Source organism: Corylus avellana, chromosome 9, assembly GCF_965113065.1.
Source record: "Corylus avellana chromosome 9, dhCorAvel1.hap1.2, whole genome shotgun sequence".
NCBI lineage: Eukaryota > Viridiplantae > Streptophyta > Magnoliopsida > Fagales > Betulaceae > Corylus > Corylus avellana.
The window spans coordinates 6,603,048-6,625,383 of NC_142498.1; the positions used below are offsets into that span (position 1 = coordinate 6,603,048).

At 38.3% G+C, this 22,336-nt stretch overlaps 1 protein-coding gene across 2 annotated transcripts; it reads right to left on the minus strand.

Moving 5' to 3' along the window:
- Positions 1-10,834: 10,834 nt before the first annotated feature.
- On the minus strand, positions 10,835-15,190 carry CSLC5 (Cellulose-synthase-like C5). 2 transcript variants are annotated; one of them, XM_088510567.1, is made up of 6 exons: positions 14,806-15,190; positions 13,778-14,544; positions 12,840-13,148; positions 12,458-12,748; positions 12,229-12,342; positions 10,835-12,093 (listed from the first exon to the last, which is right to left on the minus strand). In XM_088510567.1, exons 2-6 carry the CDS (start codon positions 14,498-14,500, stop codon positions 11,449-11,451), a joined length of 2,082 nt encoding a protein of 693 aa, XP_088366693.1. In that variant the 5' UTR covers positions 14,501-14,544; positions 14,806-15,190; the 3' UTR covers positions 10,835-11,448. The 2 variants fall into 2 exon arrangements, with proteins under 2 accessions (XP_088366693.1, XP_088366694.1); XM_088510568.1 differs by lacking the exon at positions 14,806-15,190 and adding an exon at positions 14,773-14,794.
- Positions 15,191-22,336: the final 7,146 nt, after the last annotated feature.

The window sequence follows — 22,336 nt, forward strand, 5'->3', positions numbered from 1 at the left end:
TTCATCTCCCAACCCTATTGCTCAACGGGACAAGACTCAGGAATCATAACATCTCCTATGCGAGAGACCTCAGCGAAAAACTTTTAAACTATAAGAATAGAGAGCAGTAACTAAAACAACCACATATTCATACACCAGAGTAAACACAATACCTCATAATATAAATATGTCACCAAAAATATTAGTCCGCAGACCATCATAACATATTACAAACCACTAGATAATTGTCTTACAAAAGATAAAAAGATCAAAGCCTAAGTCTAAGCAATGCCAAAGAGATGACAATCTCGATCATTGCCTCCCGTATGGTTCCTCCATCCCACACGGAAGTTAGCCAAACAGGGTCGATGTCTTCAAAAACAACTCGGATCAGGTCTTGAGCAATCACCCAAATCAGGTCCGTAGGCATCTTCTATGCTAGCTAAACCTCACAATTATTTATAGTGGAGGGAGAAACATAAAAATTGGTGTAAGTTCAAAGACTTAGTGAAAATTAATGCACATAATACCCATGCCATTATTTTGTGATGAACTCCGTTTGGTAAAGAATGCAACAGTTTAATCATGACAGTTATACAAGGATGCAATATAGATATAGTACATGCTTATAATCATGAGTAACAGTGATAGTTCAACAGTTGGTCTACCCGAGATATTACCCGTTCTCAGTAGGGTTGGCACTATCCCGAGGGACATGTAATACAATGCCAGTGCCCCAACCATTGTATGCTACCATACATAACATCAGCAGCCTGATCGAGTCCGACCTCGGGTGGGCCCACACTACTAATGATGTCCATTCTGTAATGACCGCCCATTAAGGTTGTGCCGGTCACGAAACAATCATTAGATCCAAGACCCATATATCACACACAAATTTGACCATAAAGTTAACATGTATAGTAAGCCCATGGCCATTATCCTGTACGTACCAATGTACCATGTCATACGATGCAATTAGTCTTATCCGTATTTTGCAGGCATGCTTTTACAAGTCTCAATGTTGTTATCTTTTTAAGTATCACATTTTCACTAAAAGCTAGAGTTAATGTGCAACAAGGAGTATATCGTGAAAGTTGTAAATATGCATATTTTGGTACACAAAATAATCGTGCAATGCGAAAAATTAAATGGCCAGCATTATGTAAGCTAAAACTCACCTAGATCGAACAAAGTCTCTGAGTATCCTTCAACACTTTCCGGGTTCTACAAATCTATGGAAAACCTTCTATTAGTCCTAAGTCCAACTAAAACAAACCTAGAACGTGAAAATAGGAACTATCGGACGATTGGTAAAATGGTGTTTATTGGAACGCTTCTGACCATACGTCCAGGTCTGTGGCCATATGTCCAGTCTCGTGTCCATAAGTCCGCTCAAAAAGTTCAGGTAGAACCTCATTTGTTCCCAACGTCCTCCTATCCTCCCGACATGTTCTAAAACTACCCAAAAGGATTTCTAAGACTCCCTACCTCAAAATAAAGCCTTCATGCACAAGAAAACACGTTTAACAAGGATGAAATGCTAACTCAACCCAAATCAAGATTAAATCTTAACCTAGCTCGAAACTCAAACCAATAACTAAGCTAGTCTAGAAAAACAGTATAACAACTAAAGAGAAACTTAAACGTAGAAGATTACCTCCTACAAGCAAGGCCTTCTAGAAACCATTTCTCCTTCTTCACAAAACTCTCAAACTCACAAGAACACTCACACAAGGGATTTCAAAGAGCCTGGGGGCAAAAATGAGCATGAGAGGGCAAAGGGTAAGGGCTATTTACAGGTGAGGAAAAGCTGAGGGCACTGCAGGTGACTCTAAAAAGTAGAGTATGTACGGTACTATTTTCCCAACGGACCAAAAGCTGTATCATACGTTTAGGCATTATCCAGGGGTTATCCAAAAGTCAGCGTACGTTTGGGTGGTCCCCCCATGTACATCCTCGTACTATTTGCAGGCGTACATAAGGTGGTCCCCCTGCGTACGTCATCACTAAAGACAAAAGCATACGTATGGTACTATTGGGCGTACGTATGGTTAGAAAGTTTGAAATTTCCAAAATGGCTACAGCTGTACCTAATGACCCAAAACCCAAATTAACCCTCTAACTATGCTACATAAGCTTAGTTAATTATTTGCATCACTACATTTTCCCCTCCTTACAAAAATTATGTCATCGAAATTTCATGATAAAAATACCAAAAGGACAGCACTTAAAAAGGAAGTAGAATGTTACCTTTCGTCCGTAGTATCGTCGGTATCGTGCTCAATAGATTCCTAGGCTATCTCCTCCCACCCACCAACTGGCACCACTTCGTCCTCAAATAGTTGTGGAAAGTCACCTCGTAAGTCGTCTAGCGCATCGTACTCAATATTACCCACGATATACCAATCATCATCAATCTCAACTCCTAAATCCATCAGCTCACAGAATGCGTAGTTTCACATGCAATCTGGGTCAACTGGTATTGGCACCATAACCCTGTAGAAAAAAGCAAATTCTTTCTTAGTCGACTATTCCATTACCCAAAATAGAAATAGGTATACTATCCAAGTATAATCTTTTAAGAAAAGAGTCATACAAAATCAAGTTGCAAACAAATGCAGATAACAATTCTGCATGTCTTGCTCTGCCCCCTACGGCTTCCTCGACACCATGGTTACGCCACAATACCTTAACGATAAGGATCATCTTGGTACATAGCACTTGATCCTTTCGATCCGTGATCTTCACTGGCTCCTCAACGTGAGTCAACCCTTCTTGAATTCCCAATGGCTTGTAGTCCACAATGATGTCGGGGTTAGCGATGTACTTCCTTAACATCGAAACATGGAAAACATCATGTGTCCCTACCAAATTTGGGGGTAAGGCAACTCTGTACGCCAATCTCCCCACTCTCTGAGTGATATCGAAAGGTCCAATAAATCGGGGCCTAAGCGGGGTTCTTCCCAAATTGCATCACTCCAATCATGGACGATATTTTAAGGAATAGACGATCCCCTGCATCAAACTCCAACGGGCGTCTCCAATTATCGGCATAACTCTTTTGTCGACTTTGGGCTGCACTCATCTTCTGTATGATGATAAGCACTTTGTCTTGCGTATCTTGAATCATTTCCAGCCCCAACTTCTGTCTCTCACCAACGTTTTCCCAATATAAGGGCGACTGACACTTACGTCCGTAAAGTGCTTCATACGAAGGCATTCTAATAGTCGCCTGATAGCTGTTATTGTAGGCAAACTTGATCAAAGGTAGATATTGAATCCAGCTACCCTTGAAGTCCAATACATAAGCCCGTAACATATCCTCCAAGATTTGGTTAGGTCGCTCTGACTGACCATCTGTCTGAGGGTGAAAGCAGTACTAAACTTCAATTCAGTCCCCATCTCCTTCTGCAAGCTCTACCAGAACCTTGAAGTAAAACGAGAGTCCCTGTCAGAAATGATTGCCGATGGTACTCTATGTAAATGGACTATTTCTAAACATATAGTCTGGCCAACTTGTCCATCGAATCCTTAACCTTCATGGGAATGAAGTGAGCACTCTTCGTGAGACGATCGACTACCACCCAAATGGAATCTTCTCCAATGGGTGCCTTGGGTAGCCCCAGTATAAAGTCCATGGCATCTTGTCCCACTTCCACTTTGGTACAAGCAACCGTTCCTGCCGGCCTCTAATGCTCCGCATTCACTTGTTGACAAGTTGGACATTTTTCCACAAACTTCGCAATGTCCCGCTTCATATTGTTCCACCAATGCGACTCCTTCACGTTCTTGTACATCTTCGTACTTCCAGGATACACAATGTATGGAGAACAATGAGCCTCGCTCATTATCTCCTTCCTTTGTCCTCCACCTTCTAGAACACACACTTGCTTGAAATGGGGATGAGCAACCCATTGTCCCTATGGCAAAACTCCTGTGCCTTTCCTTCTCCTAGCAATTGCTTGATCTTAGCACACTCAGGGTCCTCCAGTTGAGCAGTTTTAATCCTTGCAAGCAACTCCGATTGAACCATCAAGTTAAACAAGTGTTCAGGCGCACCCTCTCATACCACTTCTAATCCCATCCTAGCGAGCTCCAAAACTAGCTAGGGTTAGGAAATCTCAAGGGCGGCAAGCTCCACCGTTGATTTCCTACTCAACGCGTCTGCTATTACGTTAGCCTTGCCAGGATGATAGTTAATTTACAATCATAATCCTTGATCACCTCCAGCCACCTCCTCTACCTCATGTTAAAATCCTTCTGAGTAAAGAAGTACTTCAAGCTTTTGTGGTCCTTGTAGATCTCGCACTTCTCACCATACAAGTAGTGCCTCCAAGTCTGCAAAGCAAACACGACCGCTGCCAGCTCCAAGCCGTGCATAGGATAATTCTGCTCGTACTCCTTTAGTTGTCGTGATACATAAGCAATAACCTTGTCATCCTACATCAGTATGCACCCTAATCCTTTCTTAGAGGCGCCACTATACACCACGAAATTGCCAAATCCCGTGGATAATGCCAAGATAGGAGCAATTATCAAGCACTTCTTCAACTCTTGAAAACTCTTCTCGAACTCATCCGTCCAAAGATAGCGGGCTTTCTTTGTATTCAACGCAGTAACTGGTCCCGACAGCTTTGAGAAACCCTCAATGAAACGTTAGTAATAACTAGCAAGTCCTAAGAAACTTTAAATCTCAAACACGTTGGTCGGCTTGGTCCATTCCACTACCACATTGCCCTTCTCCGGGTCCACTGCTACACCATCACCAGAAATCTCGTGTCCATGGAAAGACACGTTCTCCAGCCAAAACTCGCACTTCTCGAGTTTAGCATAGAGCTACTCTCTTTGAAGCCTCTATGATGCCTTCCGTAGATGCTCCTCGTGCTCCTCCGACATCTTGGAGTAGATCAGGATATCATCAATGAAACCACGGTGAACTGATCCAGATAATCATGAAATACTCTATTCATTGTATCCATGAAGATAGCTGGCACCTTATTTAGTCCAAAAGACAACTAAAAACTCAAAATGTCCATAACGAGTTTTGAAGGCTGTCTTAGAAATGTCTTCTTCCTTCACTCTCACTTGAAGATAGCCTGAACCCAGGTCAATCTTAGAGAACACACGCACTCCTTGCAGTTGATCCAACAGGTCGTCAATCCTTGGCAAATGATACTTGTTCTTAATCGTCACCTTGTTCAATTCATGGTAGTCGATGTACATCCTCATCGACCCGTCCTTCTTTTTCACGAACAACATTGGCACTCCCCATGGTGATGAGCTAGGGCGAATGAACCCTTTATCCAACAACTCCTGAAGTAGTTCCTTTAACTCCTTCAACTCTGATGGTGTCATCCAAGATGGTGCCTTCGATATAGGATTAGTGCCTGGCACGCACTCAATTCCAAATTCCACTCCCTGTATGGCGAAAATTCAAAATAGTTTGTTGAAAAGACATCTGGATAATCCCGCACTACAACGATATCCTACAGGTCCTTCCCTTCCTTCATAGGGGTAATCACGAACTCCAAAAACGCTTGCCCTCCTCTAAGAATGAGCTTCCTGGCCCAAACGGCCGAATTAATGGGAGGTAAAGACCTCAACCGCAATCCAACGTACGTAACTTCTCCTTCTCCCCATGGCCTGAGCGTAACTTGCTTCCAAGCACAGTTGATAACCGCCAAATGCTTTGCCAGCCAATCCATCTCGAGAATAACATCATAATTATTCATATGGAGAACAACTAAGTTTGCGGGAAGTATTCTTCTGCAGATGCTTACAGAGCATCCACAAATTGCATGCTTACAAATTACAGTTTTGCCTACGGGGGTAGTTATAGCAAGATCAGTTTCCAAAGTTCGTACTACGAGTCTAGACAATTTTACAAACAAGATAGATACGAAAGAGTGGGTAGCCCCTGAATCAAACAAAACTGAAGCCTCAAATCCAAGTATAGAGACGATACTTATCACTACTTTTGATCCTCCTTCTGTCTCTCCCGGAATCAGTGAGTTGACCTATGTTGGAGCCAAAGGCTTCTGGGCATTCCCTTTGCCTACACAGTCCTTGCTGGAGTGACCAAATTGGCTGCACTAATAACAAGTCCCGGTTGCCATCTTACAAGGCCCCAATGAACCCTATTACCCTTCTGGATAGTTCAGGCATCTGACTCTTCTGCTACTGAGCCTGAAGGGTATTCGAGGCACGTCATTGTGGCCTCTGAGGTGGCTAACTCCCCACTTCCATCCTCTTAGCTAGCCCAACTCCTCCTGCCAAAGTACTAGGTCCTTGAGCCTTCCTCTTCTGATCCACATATTCCAATGCATTCTCCTTCAAACTCTGTTCATAGATCAAAGCCTGATCCACCAACTGGGAGAAATCACAGATATCAAAGCAGGTCATCATGGTTTGAATACGGGTCTTTAGACCCCATTCAAACTTCTTTTCCTTCTTCTTCTCATTCGAAATGAGGTACACGCCGAACCTTGACAGCTGAAGAAACTTAGCTGCGTACTCAATCACCTACATACTTCCCTGGGCCAAGTCCAAGAATTCTAGTGCCTTCGCCTCCTGCACGACTCTAGGAAATAAGTGTCGATTGAACTCGTGCTTAAAGATGTCCCAAGTAATGGCAGTCTCTAAACCTAAATCAGCGACAAGCACGATCTTCATGTCTTACCACTAGAGTTTAGCTTCCATAGTTAGCTTATAAGTAGTGTAAGCCACCTTCTGCTCATTGGTGCACCCACTAGTAGTCAACAGTTCCTCTATATCATTCAGCCGGCTCTCCGCATTGATATGATCACCCCTTCCATCAAAATTGTCCGAATGATGACTACAGAAGTCCTTTAGAGAACAACCGGGTCCTGCAGCTAGTTGCCTTGCGACCCTACCATGATCTAAAGCCAACACCAACCGGCCAATCGCATCCATCAATTGATCCATTTTCGGGGGCGCTGCTTCATAGATTGGAATGTCCACTGGTTTTAGATAAACATCGTCTTCAGCATTCCCAATTTCTAGGGTATTAGGCCTGGTTGTTGGGTTCCTTCGTGGTAGCATTCTCTACAACGAAGAGCAAAGTTAGAACCAACTCGATTAGAACCGAGCAACCAACCTAGAAACTAAGTCCTAGCAACTATCTAGCTTATACTCTAGTGTAATCATTGCATAAGCTTTCATTTCTTTTATCCTATAGTCCTTTAGAGCATAAGGCTCTGATACCAACTATAACGACCTTGATGGAAAAATCAATTAATTGGTAATCGACCCCATGATTCATCTCCCAGCCCCATCCCTCAACGGGACAAGACTCAGGGATCATAACCTCTCATATACGAAAGACCTCGGCGAAAGACTTTTAAACTATAGGAATAGAGAGTAGTAACTAAAACAACCACACATTCATATAACCGAGTAAACACAATACCTCATAATATAAATATGTGCCAGTCACGAAACAAGCATTGGATCCAAGGCCCATATATCACACACACATTTGACCTTAAAGTTAACATGTATAGTAAGCTCATGGCCGTTATCATGTACGTACCGGTATACCATGTCATACGATGCAATTAGTCTTATCCGTATTTTACATGCATGCTTTTACAAATCTCAATGTCGTTATCTTTGTTAAGTAGAACATTTTCATAAAAAGGTACAGTTCATGTGCAACAAGGAGTATATCGTGAGAGTTGTAAATATGCATGTTTTGGTACACAAAATAATCGTGAAATGCGGGAAAATAAATGGCGAGCATAATGTGAGTTAAAACTCACCTGGGTTGAAGAAAGTCTCTGAGTATCCCTCCACACGTTCTAGGTTCTCCCAATCTGTGGAAAACCTTCTATTAGTCCTAAGTCCAACTAAGATAAACCTAGAACGTGAAAACAGGAGCTATTGGACGATTGGTAAAAATGGCATTTACTGGAAAGCTTCTGACCGTACGTCCAGGTCCGTGGCCATACGTCCGCCCAAAAGGCTCGTACGTCCGGTCTCGTGGCCGTACGTCCGCTCATAAGGTTCAGGTAGAACCTCATTTGTTCCCAACGTCCTCCTATCCTCCCAACATGTTCTAAAACTACCCGAAAGGATTTTTAAGACTCCCTACCTCAAAATAAAGCCTCCATGCACAAGGAAAAACATTTAACAAGGATGAAACACTAACTCAACCCCAATCAAGATTAAAGCTTAACCTAGTTAGAAACTCAAACCAACAACTAAGCTAGTCTAGAAAAGTAGTATAACAACTAGAGAGAAACTTAAGCGTAGAAGGTTACCTCCTAGAGGTAAGGCCTTCAAGAAACCACTTCTCATTTTTCACAAAACTCTCAAACTCACGAGAACACTCACATAGGGGATTTCAGAGAGCCTGGGGCGAAAATGAGCATGAGAGGGCGAGGGGTAAGGGGTATTTATATGTAAGAAAAAGCTGAGGGCGCTACAGGTGATTCTGAAAAGTAGCGTACGTACGGTACTACTGCAACGTACGTACAGTACTATTTCCCCAGTGGATTAAAGGATGCGTCGTACGTTCGGGCATTATCCTGGGGTTATGCAAGAGTCAGCGTACGTCTAGGTGGTCCCCCTACGTACGTCCTCGTACTATTTGCAGGCGTATGTACAATGGTCCCCCTACGTACGTCTTCACTAAAGACAAAAGCGTACATACGATACTATTGGGAGTACGTACAGTCAAAAAGTTTGAAATGCTCAAAATTGCCCTACAATTGTACCTAGTGACCCAAAACCCAAATTAACCCTCTAACTAAGCTACCTAAGCTTAGTTAATTATTTGGGTCACTATAAGTAAATACTTTGGGTATTACAACCCTTTTACCTTAGTTTGCTTTTGACGGAAGAATAGGTTCAAAGGTGGCATTCGGTGGAGCAACAGGGGTTGTGGCGTCGCTATGTTTGAATGGAAAATAAGGCTTGGTCGATTGCTAGGACACGTGGATATTTGATGTAGATCAGAGTGCTTGGGTTTACATGAGGAAGACCCAAGCAGATGCAAGTGTGGAGATGCCGAGAGGAGTCATGCCAAGGAAGATCAAGACAAAATCACAAACGCGCACAGAGGCTGAAGCCCGTCCGGATGAGGAGAGCATCCGTCGGGACAAGAGTGAACCCGAGAGCTTCGTTTGAAGCTCGTCTAACACACATTCTAACGAGGCCCAACCCGAGAACCTCGTCTGACGCACGTCCAAACAAAGCCAAACTTGAGAGCCTTGTTTGAAGCCCTCGTCTGGAGCCCATCCGGACGCCTATGTTATGTTATTGTTATTTACTGCTTTTTTCCTTTGACCGTCCAAACGGAGTTATGTCCCATCCGGGCGGCCACCGTAGATTCACAAAACCAACTTTAATTATGCTTTCTATTAGGTTTAAATGTGTTAGGGCTATAAATACATGCTTATAACCCTGAGAACGTAGCTTTTGATTATTATTTGGTTTTCTTCAATAAGAATTATATCCTATCCAAACGGCCAGCGTAGATTCACAAAACCGACTTTAATTATGCTTTCTATTAGGTTTAGATGTGTTAGGGCTATAAATACATGCTTATAACCCTAAGAACGTAACTTTTGATTATTATTTGGTTTTCTTCAATAAAAGTACTCAGAGTTAAGTTTTTTCCTTTATTTTCCTTCAAATCCTAGATAGTATCTATTGTTTGGAAAAGATTTCTTTGATTTGTTGATAGTCTCATGATCTTAGGAATATTTATCCCTTCTACTTGCTGTGTTTCTAGCCTATCATGATCTTACACTGCATCAATACTCAAATACTCAAGTATGTGAACCCCTTCGAAGTTGCTTTTGTAGAAGAAAAGTAGTTTGATGTTGCCTCATTTTAGAATTTAGATGTTTTATCAAGGCAAAATGTGAATTGAAGTGTCTTTTTCGAAATAAACTTTTATTTCAATCACAACGTTATCATCCATTTACATAGATGTAACATACACGCCCATCATGAATTCACCCAAGATATGTAAAGATTCATTGAAACTTTCTGGAGAATTAAACTTAATCTCCTAATTTGACACTTTCTTTTTCTTTTGTAAAAAATCTCCAAACGTCAATTTCTAATATTTGATCCGTTCAAACTATCGCTTCATTGCAATATATATATCATTTGTTTGATTCTGGCATTAAAAATAGACAAAAAGTTGGGACTCACATGCAAAATTGACTTGAAATATCCTAAATTTGAAAGTATCTCTACAAAATGACATCAATTTAGGGTTTAATGTTAAGAGTATAATTTTCTCAAAATTTTCTTAGATAGCTTTACATGTGACAGTAATTGGGTAATCTTCAACCTACCTGAATTAATATAACCCTACCCTAACCCACTTGCACCAAGCTTGGTGCAGCTTAGGTATTTCCAAAGTGAATATGAGATGCCAGGGGGTATAACAGTGGGATTGTCAAATCAAAGTTTTTGTTGATTGGCAAGTCCATGACAAATTGGAGTGGACCCATAAATGGATGGTCAAGGAAATGAGTACACTGGTACTTGATCACATTGCCAACCAGAAGCACCATCTACAAAAGCCAGAATCAACATATGCCCTACAAAAGATCTTGGGCCTAGTAATTATGCAAACCCTATAATTGAACAAATGTAAAGATATGCACCAAAAACTTCAGCCACCCCTAGATACCATAAAGCCAAGCCTGTTTTTCACACCCATTTTGCCTGCCGACACTTTTTTCATCTAGATTGCACCTACAAACTGCCGCACGTGCATGCATACAAGCGGCAACATAAGCAAACTGCAGAAGAAACAAAACAGTAATAGAAAAGCAAAAAAGGAGGTGCGTGTGTGTGTGTGAGAGAGAGAGAGAGAGGCAAGGAGAAATTATTCATTACTTTAAATAAACCATAATAAATGTACAGAAAGATGATGTTTTACAAGGTTCACTCATTGAAGAAGAAAAAAAAAAATCTATGCAAGTATAAACCAGAAAGCATGGAGCAATCTCATCCTTAGACTCTACTCAACCTCTTGCATTCTACAAAGTACAAATACACTATGGCTTGATTAGGAGATGCCAAATCACGCACAAGCAAGAGTTGATGTCAACTATAATAAAATTAAAGAAAATAGAGTATTCTAATACTATTCCTACCCATAACAAACAACAATTCAATAACTATGGAAGATTACAATGACCAATGCCCTATGGAATGAGGAAAACTGAAAATCATGAATATCGTATGGAGAGTGATCGGTAAAACAGAGAAATCCCCCTATCGATTACTTGAATCGAATGAGGAATACAACAAATTCATTTTATTGAATTAAGGGTTACCCCTTAATCCCCAGATGCCAAAGGATCAAACTTCCTCGCCTGCGCTGCCCACACGGATCAGTGCTGCTAAAATGCAAATTGACTGTATCGAATCAGAAGAATGGTTTTTATTTCTCCTCCTTTGTCTTGGTCCCCTTCATTATTAGCTCATCTGCTCCCCAATTAGATCAAGACCCACAAGAAGGAAGGTCACCCCTTGGAAAAGCAGGAAGTAGAAGTGGACTCCTTGTGCAGATAACAGGCTTCTCACAGAAGCCGTGAGCAAAAGGAATGCCAGAGCAAGCTCCTTCCTATATATCTTGTTAACTTTCTTAAGAGGAACTCGAACCGCTTCTTTCTGTTCCTTAATTTGGTTCAACTCAGAAAGCTCGCTCTCAGAAGCTCCTCTATAGATCTGTGGTTGAGTCATTGTTTTCGATTCCCTTTCAGCAGCAGCCAGTAAATCGGATTCTGATGACCTACCGGCCTTCTTGGTGACAACCCACTCATAAGAGCTACCCAACTGGAACAGTCCAGATACCATTGCATTGAATTTTGTAACAGACATGGTGTTCTCAAATAGTAGGTAAGGAACAATGAAGGGGAAGGATTTAGGGGCTGGAAGAATGTTGAGGAACGACATAAAAACAGGCACATAACAAATGACCCACACAGGAAGCTCAGCCTCTGGGACAAACATGGTTAAAGGAAGAATTACGCAGAACAATGTGAAGGAATAAAAGGGAAGGATAAGTTTCCTCAACAGAAAGAATAGCAGTATCATGTTTGCTTTCTTGCATGCCGATATCTGCAGTATCAAACAGTTTTTTAGTATTTTAGTTCACATTATAAGTAATTAATAGCTGCAATTCAAGGCCTTTTACTACGTATTACAAGGAATTAGCATGCGGTGATATTTGAGGTTGAGCATTATTAGAGGTACCTTAGAAGTTATAATTGCTGGAAGACACAATCTAAAAAGTTGCATTGGACCAGAATGCCAGCGATGCTGCTGCTTCCTGTACGCTTCATATGACTCGGGAACTTCACAAAGGACCTGGAAATGTACATACATTCAAGCTGGACACAAGTTCTCAGGATAAAAAAAGGGGGAAAAAGGTTCAATTTCATGCGCCTCTTCACCTAAATCTACAATCTTAACATATTACTACCTTTACGTCATTAAGGAAGATGAACTTCCAACCATTGAGATGGGCTCGGACAGCTATATCCATATCCTCTACAGTTGTCCTTTCAAGCCAGCCTCCAGACTCCTCCAGGGCTTTAATTCTCCAGACACCAGCAGTTCCATTGAAACCAAAGAAATTAAGGAATACCCCATTAACCTGCTGTTCCACCTCAAAGTGGAAACACAGATTAATGTTTTGGAGACGAGTCAACAAGTTCTCATCCTTGTTCACAAAAGCCCATCTAGCCTGAACCAAAGCTAGTTCAGGATTGTCCTGTAAACAAGGCAAGAGAGACATACAGATTAAATTCCTGAAGAGTACTTTGACCATGAATTTCACCTAAAGTGTATAATTATTTTCCCACCTTGAAATGCAGCACAGTTTGGTTAAGAAAATCTGGATTAGGCTGGAAATCTGCGTCAAAAATCGCAACAAACTCGTAACTCTTAACATAATCACAGCCCATTGCAGACTTGAGATTCCCAGCTTTGTAACCAGTTCTAACCAAGCGATGCCGATAGATTATGTTGATGCCTTTTTGATTCCATTTTGAAACCTCTGCCTTAATTAAACATTGAATACTCTCATCATCAGAATCGTCAAGAACTTGAATCAGAAAACGGTCCTTTGGCCAATCAAGTTGGCACACTGCAGAGATAGACTGCTCATAGACCTGTGTGAGGCCAGTACAGAAAACCTTATCAACATCAAGAAAAATCCACCAAAAGAATGTACAGATTCGTTGCATTTAATTCACTGATTTGAACTAATTTCAAATGTCCTCATTTGATATATCACCTATAAGGGTAACTTCTTCAATTCCACTAACTAAAAAATAACAGATCTGAACATTGTGACATAATACTTCAAATGCTGCAGGTAGTGCTGAATTTTTTCTGATAGTCTTTTTTTCTCCTTTTTTTTTTATTTTTTTTTATTTTTTTTTTTTGGTATAAGTACGTACTTCTAAGAGCATGTACCTGTAACATGCAAACTACCCCCGAACATTATAAATCCCTTAATTCTATCTAAATCAATAAGGATAAAACTTTTGCCATCTTTTTTTTATTCTTTTCCAATTCTTATTCTCAAAAGTTTTCAAATTTGGTAATGTCATACAGGCTCCGCAAATTTTGCAATCTGTTCCTGAATAGAATATAATTCCTAGACACTAAAACAAAATAAGTTCAATATCCCGAATTTTCCACTAGTTAGAAGCCCTTACAAACCAATCTAGAGAATTGCACAAAAAGGTAACATGAAAATAAGAAAGTAGAGAAGAAAAAAAGTTCAGTGTCGTACCTCCCTCTCATTACACATTGGAATTTGAACAAGAACCATGGGATGCTCATAGCCCGCACCCTCCACATCATCCGACTTGAAGGGATCCCCCTCAATCCTGGGCTTAATCTTCTTGTATTTTATCCAGAAGCAACCTAAGCAAAGTACCATACGGTCCACGGATTGGATAAGAAAGAGAACAACACAGAAGTTAGAGAGTGCTTGAATTGGGGGAGCAATGTAATCAGCCCGGAATGTCAACCAAGCAACATAAACAGTGTGGAGGAAGCCTTGCAAATCAGAAGTCCGAGGAATGTGCAAACTGGGATTCTCAAAATAATGCCAGCCTTGCAAGTAGGCAGCAACCTCAAAGAACAGGATGGCCAAGGCAGTGAATAGGAACGCTCTAATGACTCTGAAAATCAATTTCCCCTTCCCCAACTTCTCACTCGCCATCTTCACACCTTGCCTGTGAATCAGCCTCTTCTTGATGGCTCCGAGCAATGCCCAGAGGGCGGTGGCGAGCCAGGCGACGCAACCGACAGCACGATTGGCCTTGAGAAGCAAGACCCAGGTGACCTGCCTGGCATTCCTGCCGCGGCTTTTCTCCACCGGCCGGAACGCAGCATCTGGACCGTCAATCTCCACGACGGAGAAGTTGGGGTTCTCCATTGTCACTACCACCGGGTTTCCCGTCCGGGTATCTTTTGCCCACCAGTTGGAAAAATCCAATCTTGGAGCCATTTCCAGTATCCAAAGAGGCTTTGAACAACCTCACAAGCTGAAAACTACACACAAACACAAAACCCACAAAATCTTTAAGAAACTCCCATAACCCAGATCTCAAAATCAAGAACTGAGCAAAACCCAGTTCAGAAACAACCAAGAAAACCAAGAAAAAAGCTGAAGGAATTCACTTCAACGCTCTCCCATTCCACCCACAATGTGGCAAGATAAAAGAAAGAAAGAAAACCCAACAGGGGAGGAGTTAGGCAAGCGCAAGCGATTCTTCGTACTCGCACAAGTCACAAGGTTTCAGAGGTGCTCACTCTTAAACATGGGAAAGCCACATTATGAGGGAAAGTATCTGCGGCTGTAAGACCCCCAACACCATGTGGGGGTATTTGTCAAGCAATCCAGACAAGCACGGCCACTCCATTTAACTCCCCCCACAAAGTTTTACCATTTCAGATTATATATTTTTCCCTTTGTTCTTAAGAAATCTCAAATCTGCTTTTACCAAGGAATTAAGTAAAAACTTCACTAACATATATTCATGCCACCTTTTTCTGCTACTTCCATTAACAAACAAATGCTACCTTGACCTGAGCAAGTAAGATGGTATAGAGTGGAGCCTTTTGTTGACTCTTAAGTAAACGCTTCTACATGCTTTTACTGAAAATCTAGGCAAGTGTTTCAGCAGCTTAGTGTTGACCCAATTCTTTGCCAGGAATGGAAGAAAATGGTGGCTGATTACTATAATAAAACCCCCCATAACCATACATTTTCCTTTTCTTTTTCTGGGATAGAACCAACAAAAAAATTTTAATTTAGTTGTAAATAACAGTATAAGTACTTTTTTTACAGAGTGGTGTAAATAACTCGTATAGAATTGAGAATATTCTTTGGGCATTTACTCTGTCGGGAGCTCAGAGAGAGACAGAGAGAAGGCATAATTCCAATTCTAAGGTTTAAATAAAGAATACCCTTGCCCAAAAATATTAAATAAAAATAAATAAAAGTTAAAGAGACAGCGCTTTCAGGGCCCCACATCAATGCCCCATTATACCCTCTTTTTGCCAAGTGGCCCATACTAACGCTTTTTTTTTAGGCAAAAAAAGTAAGTCAGATAAGGGTACAAATGTCTTTCGCTTTCATATATTGTCGACTAACTTTTTTTTTTTTTTTTTCCCTTTGGTAAAGAAACCACAGTAACTTTTCAGTAGGAAAACAACAAATTTGGTAACAAGTATATTTGGGCACAAATAAATGTTGGGACATGACAGTTTTGCCCATACAAAGTGCATACATATTACATTGTGATCCCATGTCAAAAAAATAAATAAATAAATTGTGATCCAGGGTCTTTCAAGGAAATTCACATGGTAATTCCTAATAATTATAATTTGGACCCCAAAACACCAAAGATCTAAGAGAAAGGAAAGGCGGCTTGCACCATGGGACTGAGGGAATGTTTGAGAAATAGAGCTTTTAAATTAAAAAGTCATTTTTTGGCATAAGCTTTAAAATAAAGTTTTTGCCAAAAGCGTGCTTTGGCTATTTTTTAGCTTTTTGAATTCTTAAAAGATGTTTCAATTTTTTTTTTTTTTTACCTAACGGATATATTTTTTTTCAAACGAACTTTTTGAGTGTTAAACACATTTTTAGGCCCCTCGAACACACTCAAACAGGCCTTTAGAACAACTACACGAGATGCTCTTACTTTGAATATTCTACCTATTCAGGCCAACATAACAAGGATGGAATCAGAAATTCCCATCATGAGGGGCTAAAGTATAAATGAGGGAATTTTTCTTCAAACGAACTTTTTGAGTGTTAAATGCACTTTTAGGCACCTTAAACGTACACCCAAACAGACTCTAAGAATAGCCAAAAGGGGTGGTCGACCCAACCCAATAATCAAAGAATTGGTTCGGCTACTGTAACCGCTACTATTGTGACTTGTTTGACAATTGCCACATCTTTATTTATTTTTGTGTGTACTGTATATTTTGAAAAAAAAATGTCAAGGGTCAATATAATTCTCTATATTTGTGCTCATTTCATCTTATAAATCAAACATTATATTTGTGAACTTATATAAACTTCACATAAGTCAATAGTAAACTCTACAAATCTAATAATTGATTTATTAAACTTGTAGTAAAATATGAATCAAATATTCAAATATAATAAAACTTATTAATCCCTACCATTTCTCTATTTTGAACCGTTAATTTTAAATAAACGAAATTAGGTCATGGTGGTTAAGAACATAAATGCGTTGGAAAGGTGCTGACCCCAAGTGAAAGAAGAAAAGTGAAGATGGGTACCTTAAAAAAGAAAGATGAGTACTTTATAAAGAAAGTATTGGAGGGGTAATTATTACAAGCCATATGGAATATGATGTTGTGATTGGTCGTCAAGAGGATCTTGATGGCTTTAGCAGCATAGATTTATTTCTTTATTTTTAAGCATATATTTAAATTACACCTATAAGGGTTGGTCCCATTTACTATCAGTAATTAATCATTACTAATATTTGGGTCTCTGGCAACTTTCTCAATTTATTATTATTATTATTTTTATATAGTTAAAAGGGGGTGGCAATATTAAGTAATGCTAGGTACCATCTTTTATCTTTCTAAAATCCTTCTAAAGCTGATGTGTTCAAAATCACCATTAGATCAAAATTTAAATATGATTCATCTAAAATTTAATGGTGATTTTAAAAGCCACATCAACTTTATGGAATTTTAGAAGGATAAAAATATGGTACCTAGCATTACTAGATAATATTATATGTAATCCATCCAAATTGCTCATCATAATAACAATTTAATACTTTCTGAATGGATTATTATTTGGTGGCTTAAGTAGAAATTAGATTGACACTTGGTTTCTTTTGCTCTTACCCTTCTATTTGTCCTCATTGGCTCCACTTCTCTTGGATCAAAAAAAAAATTCTCTCCTTATTTGGACATTTCAAAATAAGACAAAATATTGTATTTCCAAAAGAATTAAATGGTAACAACTCATACATTGAGTAGGTAAATTATAAAGGGTTAAATCTTGCTTTAATTTCTTAAAATTTATAAGTAATTTTAAGAAGCCCTAATTATAGTTTGACTAATATTTTTAAAATAGTTGGTATTTTTCTTAGGTTGTTAAATAAGATGGTATTTTAATCTTAATCTTGTACGCATCTTTTGATACAGCCCCATCATTTATAATGCTACAAGCCAACAATAAGACATGCACAAATATAATATATAGTTCCTATAGTTTGCCTTTCATGGTATTTAAATTCAGGCCCTAAACAATATTATATACCACTGCCATTTAAAAAGTTTTTTTCTTTTTTTTTTTTTCTTTTTTTTTTTGTTTTCTGGAAATAACTTGGGACAGGGGGAAGGAAAGAAAGTATCCCTATATATTGGTAGAATCCCCCTTCCCCCTAAAAACCCACCTTTGCTTTTCTTTCAAGGCAAAATTGTATGGAATTGGAATTTCTTTGAGTGCAAATAATTCTTTGGAATCACGGTCGTGGTGAAGTCGAGTTTTACTCGATCTATGTAGGGGGTATCTTGCACGGGTTCGAAGTTTGTCTTGTAGATATAAGTAGTCGACGAAGTGACATTGTCTGAGTAAGTGACCTTTTGCCATATAAAAGATTAAAGAATAATGGTTCTTTTCTTTACGGCTACTCTCATAGTAAAAAGTTGTGTGGAATCAAAATTTTTTTGAATGCAAATAATTCTATGAGATCATATTCATAGTGATGTTGAGTTTTAATCGACCTATGTAGGGGGTATCTTGCATGGGTTTGAAGTTTGTCTTGCAAAGATAAGTAGTCGACGAAGTGATACTATCTGGGTGAGTGACCTTTCGCCATATAAAAGATAAAAAAAAAAAATAATAGTGCTTTTCTTTACAGCAACTCTCACAATATAGAGTTGTACAGAATTTAAATTTTTTACCCTGCAAATAATTCTTTAGAATCACGCGTATAGCAAAGTCGAGTTATACTCGATTTATGTTAAGAATATCTTGCACGGGTCTAAAGTTTGTCTTCAAGTGATAAGTAATCTACGAAGTGACACCCCGGAGGTGAGTGACCTTTTGCCATATAAAAGATTAAACAATAATGGTGCAGGAAGACTATAAATGTCTGTATTGGTCGTTTTTCCAGTTGTTCATGCATGGGTCTTGTCAATTATTTTCATATCTGTCTTCCCTGAAGCCTGAAGGTGATATTGGACTGTCCAAAAAATGTTCCACAGTGACCTAATTTACCCTATAATTAATCATTTGCCTGAGCTGGAGATATATTGTTGGACCTCTCTTTCTATCTCAATACTTAATTGGTTATAATAATCTTATTATTTCTTCAGAGGAAAATAAATATAAAAGATTACTGTACACATTTATATAATGAGAGTGATTTGCACAGAGATTAGTTTGTAATATTGGCATAAAAAATAAAATAGAAGATTATGCAGAGATCTTAATCCTATTCCAAAACTGTGAGTGGGAGCCAGCCAGCCCACTTGGAATTGATTCGGGTTTGACCCATGCATGAATATAAAAAGATAAAACATAAATTGAAAGTTAGTTTTAAGAATGAATCTTCTTTGCTTTTCCTTGTTCTTGTTCTCTTCTGTCCCCTCCTCCCCCTTGGATTCTTTGAAAAAAAAAAGTTTTAACAAAGTTTTGTTAGGGTTATTATGATTTTTATTATAAATAAAAAATAAAAAATAAAAAAACGATGTGGCAATTTATAATTTATGAAATAACTAAGAGAAATTAATGAGTTATATTTTTTGCTTAATTATTTAATCAATTATAGTCTACGACATAAATTTGTAAATAACCTTGTAGTGTCGCCAATAACAAACCTTAAGTAAACCTAGAGAGAGAAAACCAGACCTTGCTCCCCTCCTCTTCCTCTTCCCCTCCCCCCTCTTCTTTCCTCCCCCTTACATTCTTGTTTTTTTCTTTCTTTTTTCAGTTCTTTTTTTTTTTTTTTTTTTTTGGTTTTTTCGACTAATTCAGTTGTTTCGGTCATCCCTTTACTTATGGTGCATTGCCTCTGTCCACCCTCCACTGTGCTGCGCCGCTCTTCGCCTCCCCATAATCAATTAGGCTTTTCGCCTCCCTTTCCTTGGTTGTTGTAGATGTTTGCTGATTTATTATTATTATTATTATTATTTTAATAAAGGTTTGACTTCTCCTTAGATCTGCTTTTATGAACGATCTTTGGGATGAAGAATTTTGCCCTGGCCTTTGGGTCGAGGAGGACTAATTTTGGTGTGAGGGTTTTGCTCTTATGGCCGGGAAAAGAAAAGTTGAAAATATGGGCTACCTATGTATTAAATTGAGTCTGCTTAGAGCAGATATGTTCTATAACTGAAGTTTGGATATGGGTTAGCGAATGTTGAAATCATAGATAGGACTTAATTGTAAAATTTTATGTTTGTCTACCTATGATATTGTAACTTCATAGCTTTGGTTATGATTTATCAAAGCTTTATGCTCTCTAATGTAAGGGTTTTATGCTCTTAATCTTTTTTCAATTAATGAATATGAAAGATTCCCCTAAAAAAAAAAATTGTAGTGTCCCTAATAGGCTAACACCACTCTTTATTATAAATTGGGGTGGCAATCTATATGACACTTATTATATCTGACACTAAATGGACAAATAATAAATTTTGAAAGAACTTATTGTAAATCTCTTTTAGATATGAAATATATCTGATTAGGAAGAATTTTAGGAGTATCTCATCTTCAATTCAAATATAGGTTTAAATTTAATTGTAGATGGCATAGTTGTGCCACTTGAAGTGCCACGTCAGTTTGTAAGTCTAATGGCATCTATCACGTTAATTACTAAACAATTAAATTTAAGAATAATGCTACTCTTCACACTCGTTTATTATACTCATTTCACACCAACTAACATTGCGTGTTTTATTAAACGGCTTCACATGTCCATTACTTAAAAAAAAACAAAAAAAAAACTATAAATAAGTGTAAAAAGTAACATTTCACATCAATTTAATAAAAAAAATATTATAATAAAATAGAAATGCCGTAATGCTGAAGGGTAGGATTGTGGTTACATGCAATATTTGAAATTAAAATAAAAATTAAAAATTAAAAAAAAAAAAAAAAAAAAAAAAGGGGACCAAAATCTTCTGGTTTAGGGTTTAAATGTTGGAAATACAAGTTGGGCAATGGAGTATTCTATTTGTTTAATTAGAAAGGACAATCTACAATGTCAGTGCCCACTCATGAAAAAGATATCCCTGCCTCATCGCTTTCATATTTATAACAAAACATGTGCACCGTGACGCTAGCACAAGAGCTTCTATGACATTACAAAACATGAAACGACACGTGTGTTTTTTTTTCTTTTCAATCAAACAGAAACACCGACTATGCAATGGAAAAAGACACCCTTCTCCCTCCAAAATCCTGTCTTCCACGCGACAAAAAGGTAATTAAGTTGTGCTGATTTCTTCCCAATTATTGAAAATAATTCCCTGATAGAGGCAGATATATGATTGTATAGTAAAAATGTATCAAATCAACCCCACTAGTCACTAGAGTTGCTCTCAATAAACCACTATATATTTTGAATTTTTTTTAACTCTTTTTTAAAGAGTATGTTCGGGTTTACGTTTAAAAAAATAATAATAATAATTTAAAATGTTAATTTTTAAAAACATAGTCAAGTATTTGATTTTTAAAATTGCAGTTTGTTTTCAAAAAAAATACCTATTTACCTGCAATTTGAAAAATTAAATTTTTACATTTTAAATTACAATTTTTAAAAAACGCAATCCCAGATAAATTCATTTTTTACGATTTAGAATCATAATTCTAAGCATACCCTAAAATGTTTAAAAGATAAACAAAAAAAGGAAAAGAAAAGAGTGGCATACTGCTGTTAGCTTGTATTTCAATGTTATTTTGTCCAATTTACAATTTTATCCAAAAAAAAAAAATGCGTTAAACTTACGTTTTAAGGATTTAGTAAAATTGTAGTTCGCCATTAAAATCATTTAAAAAAAAAAGCATCCCATTGTCAATAGTTGGAAAACATAATAGTTTTTGCAATTTTGTTTAAAAACGTATATTTAACCTACAAAATCAGTAGGCCAAAAGAGCTCTTAAAATAAAAAAAGACTATAGGATTCCTTTAGGAATGGATTAAGGTATTACATATTAGGGTTGGCTTAAAAAAAAAGGGGGGTCTTAGTTAGTAGTCTAGTAGATATCCTAAGGCTAAAAGGTGTTATTTCGTACCCAGAGAGAAAAAGGTACCCTAGAAGACAACCACACAAGCAAGATCCAACTACATATTAAAGCACACCACAAATGCCCCCTAACCCCCCAATTCTGTGTCGGCTAAAATTAATACGTTGCTCTACTTACTTACATAACCCAAATAAACGTGGATTGTGGTTGTGAATGTGGACCATTCTATCTTTTGGACCTCCTTTCTATTTATTTAAACTATATCCTATTCCTTACCCACCCTCATTTTCCACTAATTAACCAAATTCAAATATAAACCCACACTTACACGTAGGACTGATCGCTGCCCGATACGGGTGGATTTCAGCCTTAATCCAGTCGTATCCATTCCTGATAGAGAGCGGATTTAACCATCAATTTAAGGGATAAGTAAAGTTTTCTCAGAAGATAAAAATTGTGTGTGCTATGCTTGGAGAAAATATAATTACAACATTGGCCCTATCAGCGGCATGCTAAACATGATGTCATGAACCATCTTCTTGGCATTGTAGAATTCGTCAATATGACACATTTTACATGTTCTTCTTCGTAGTA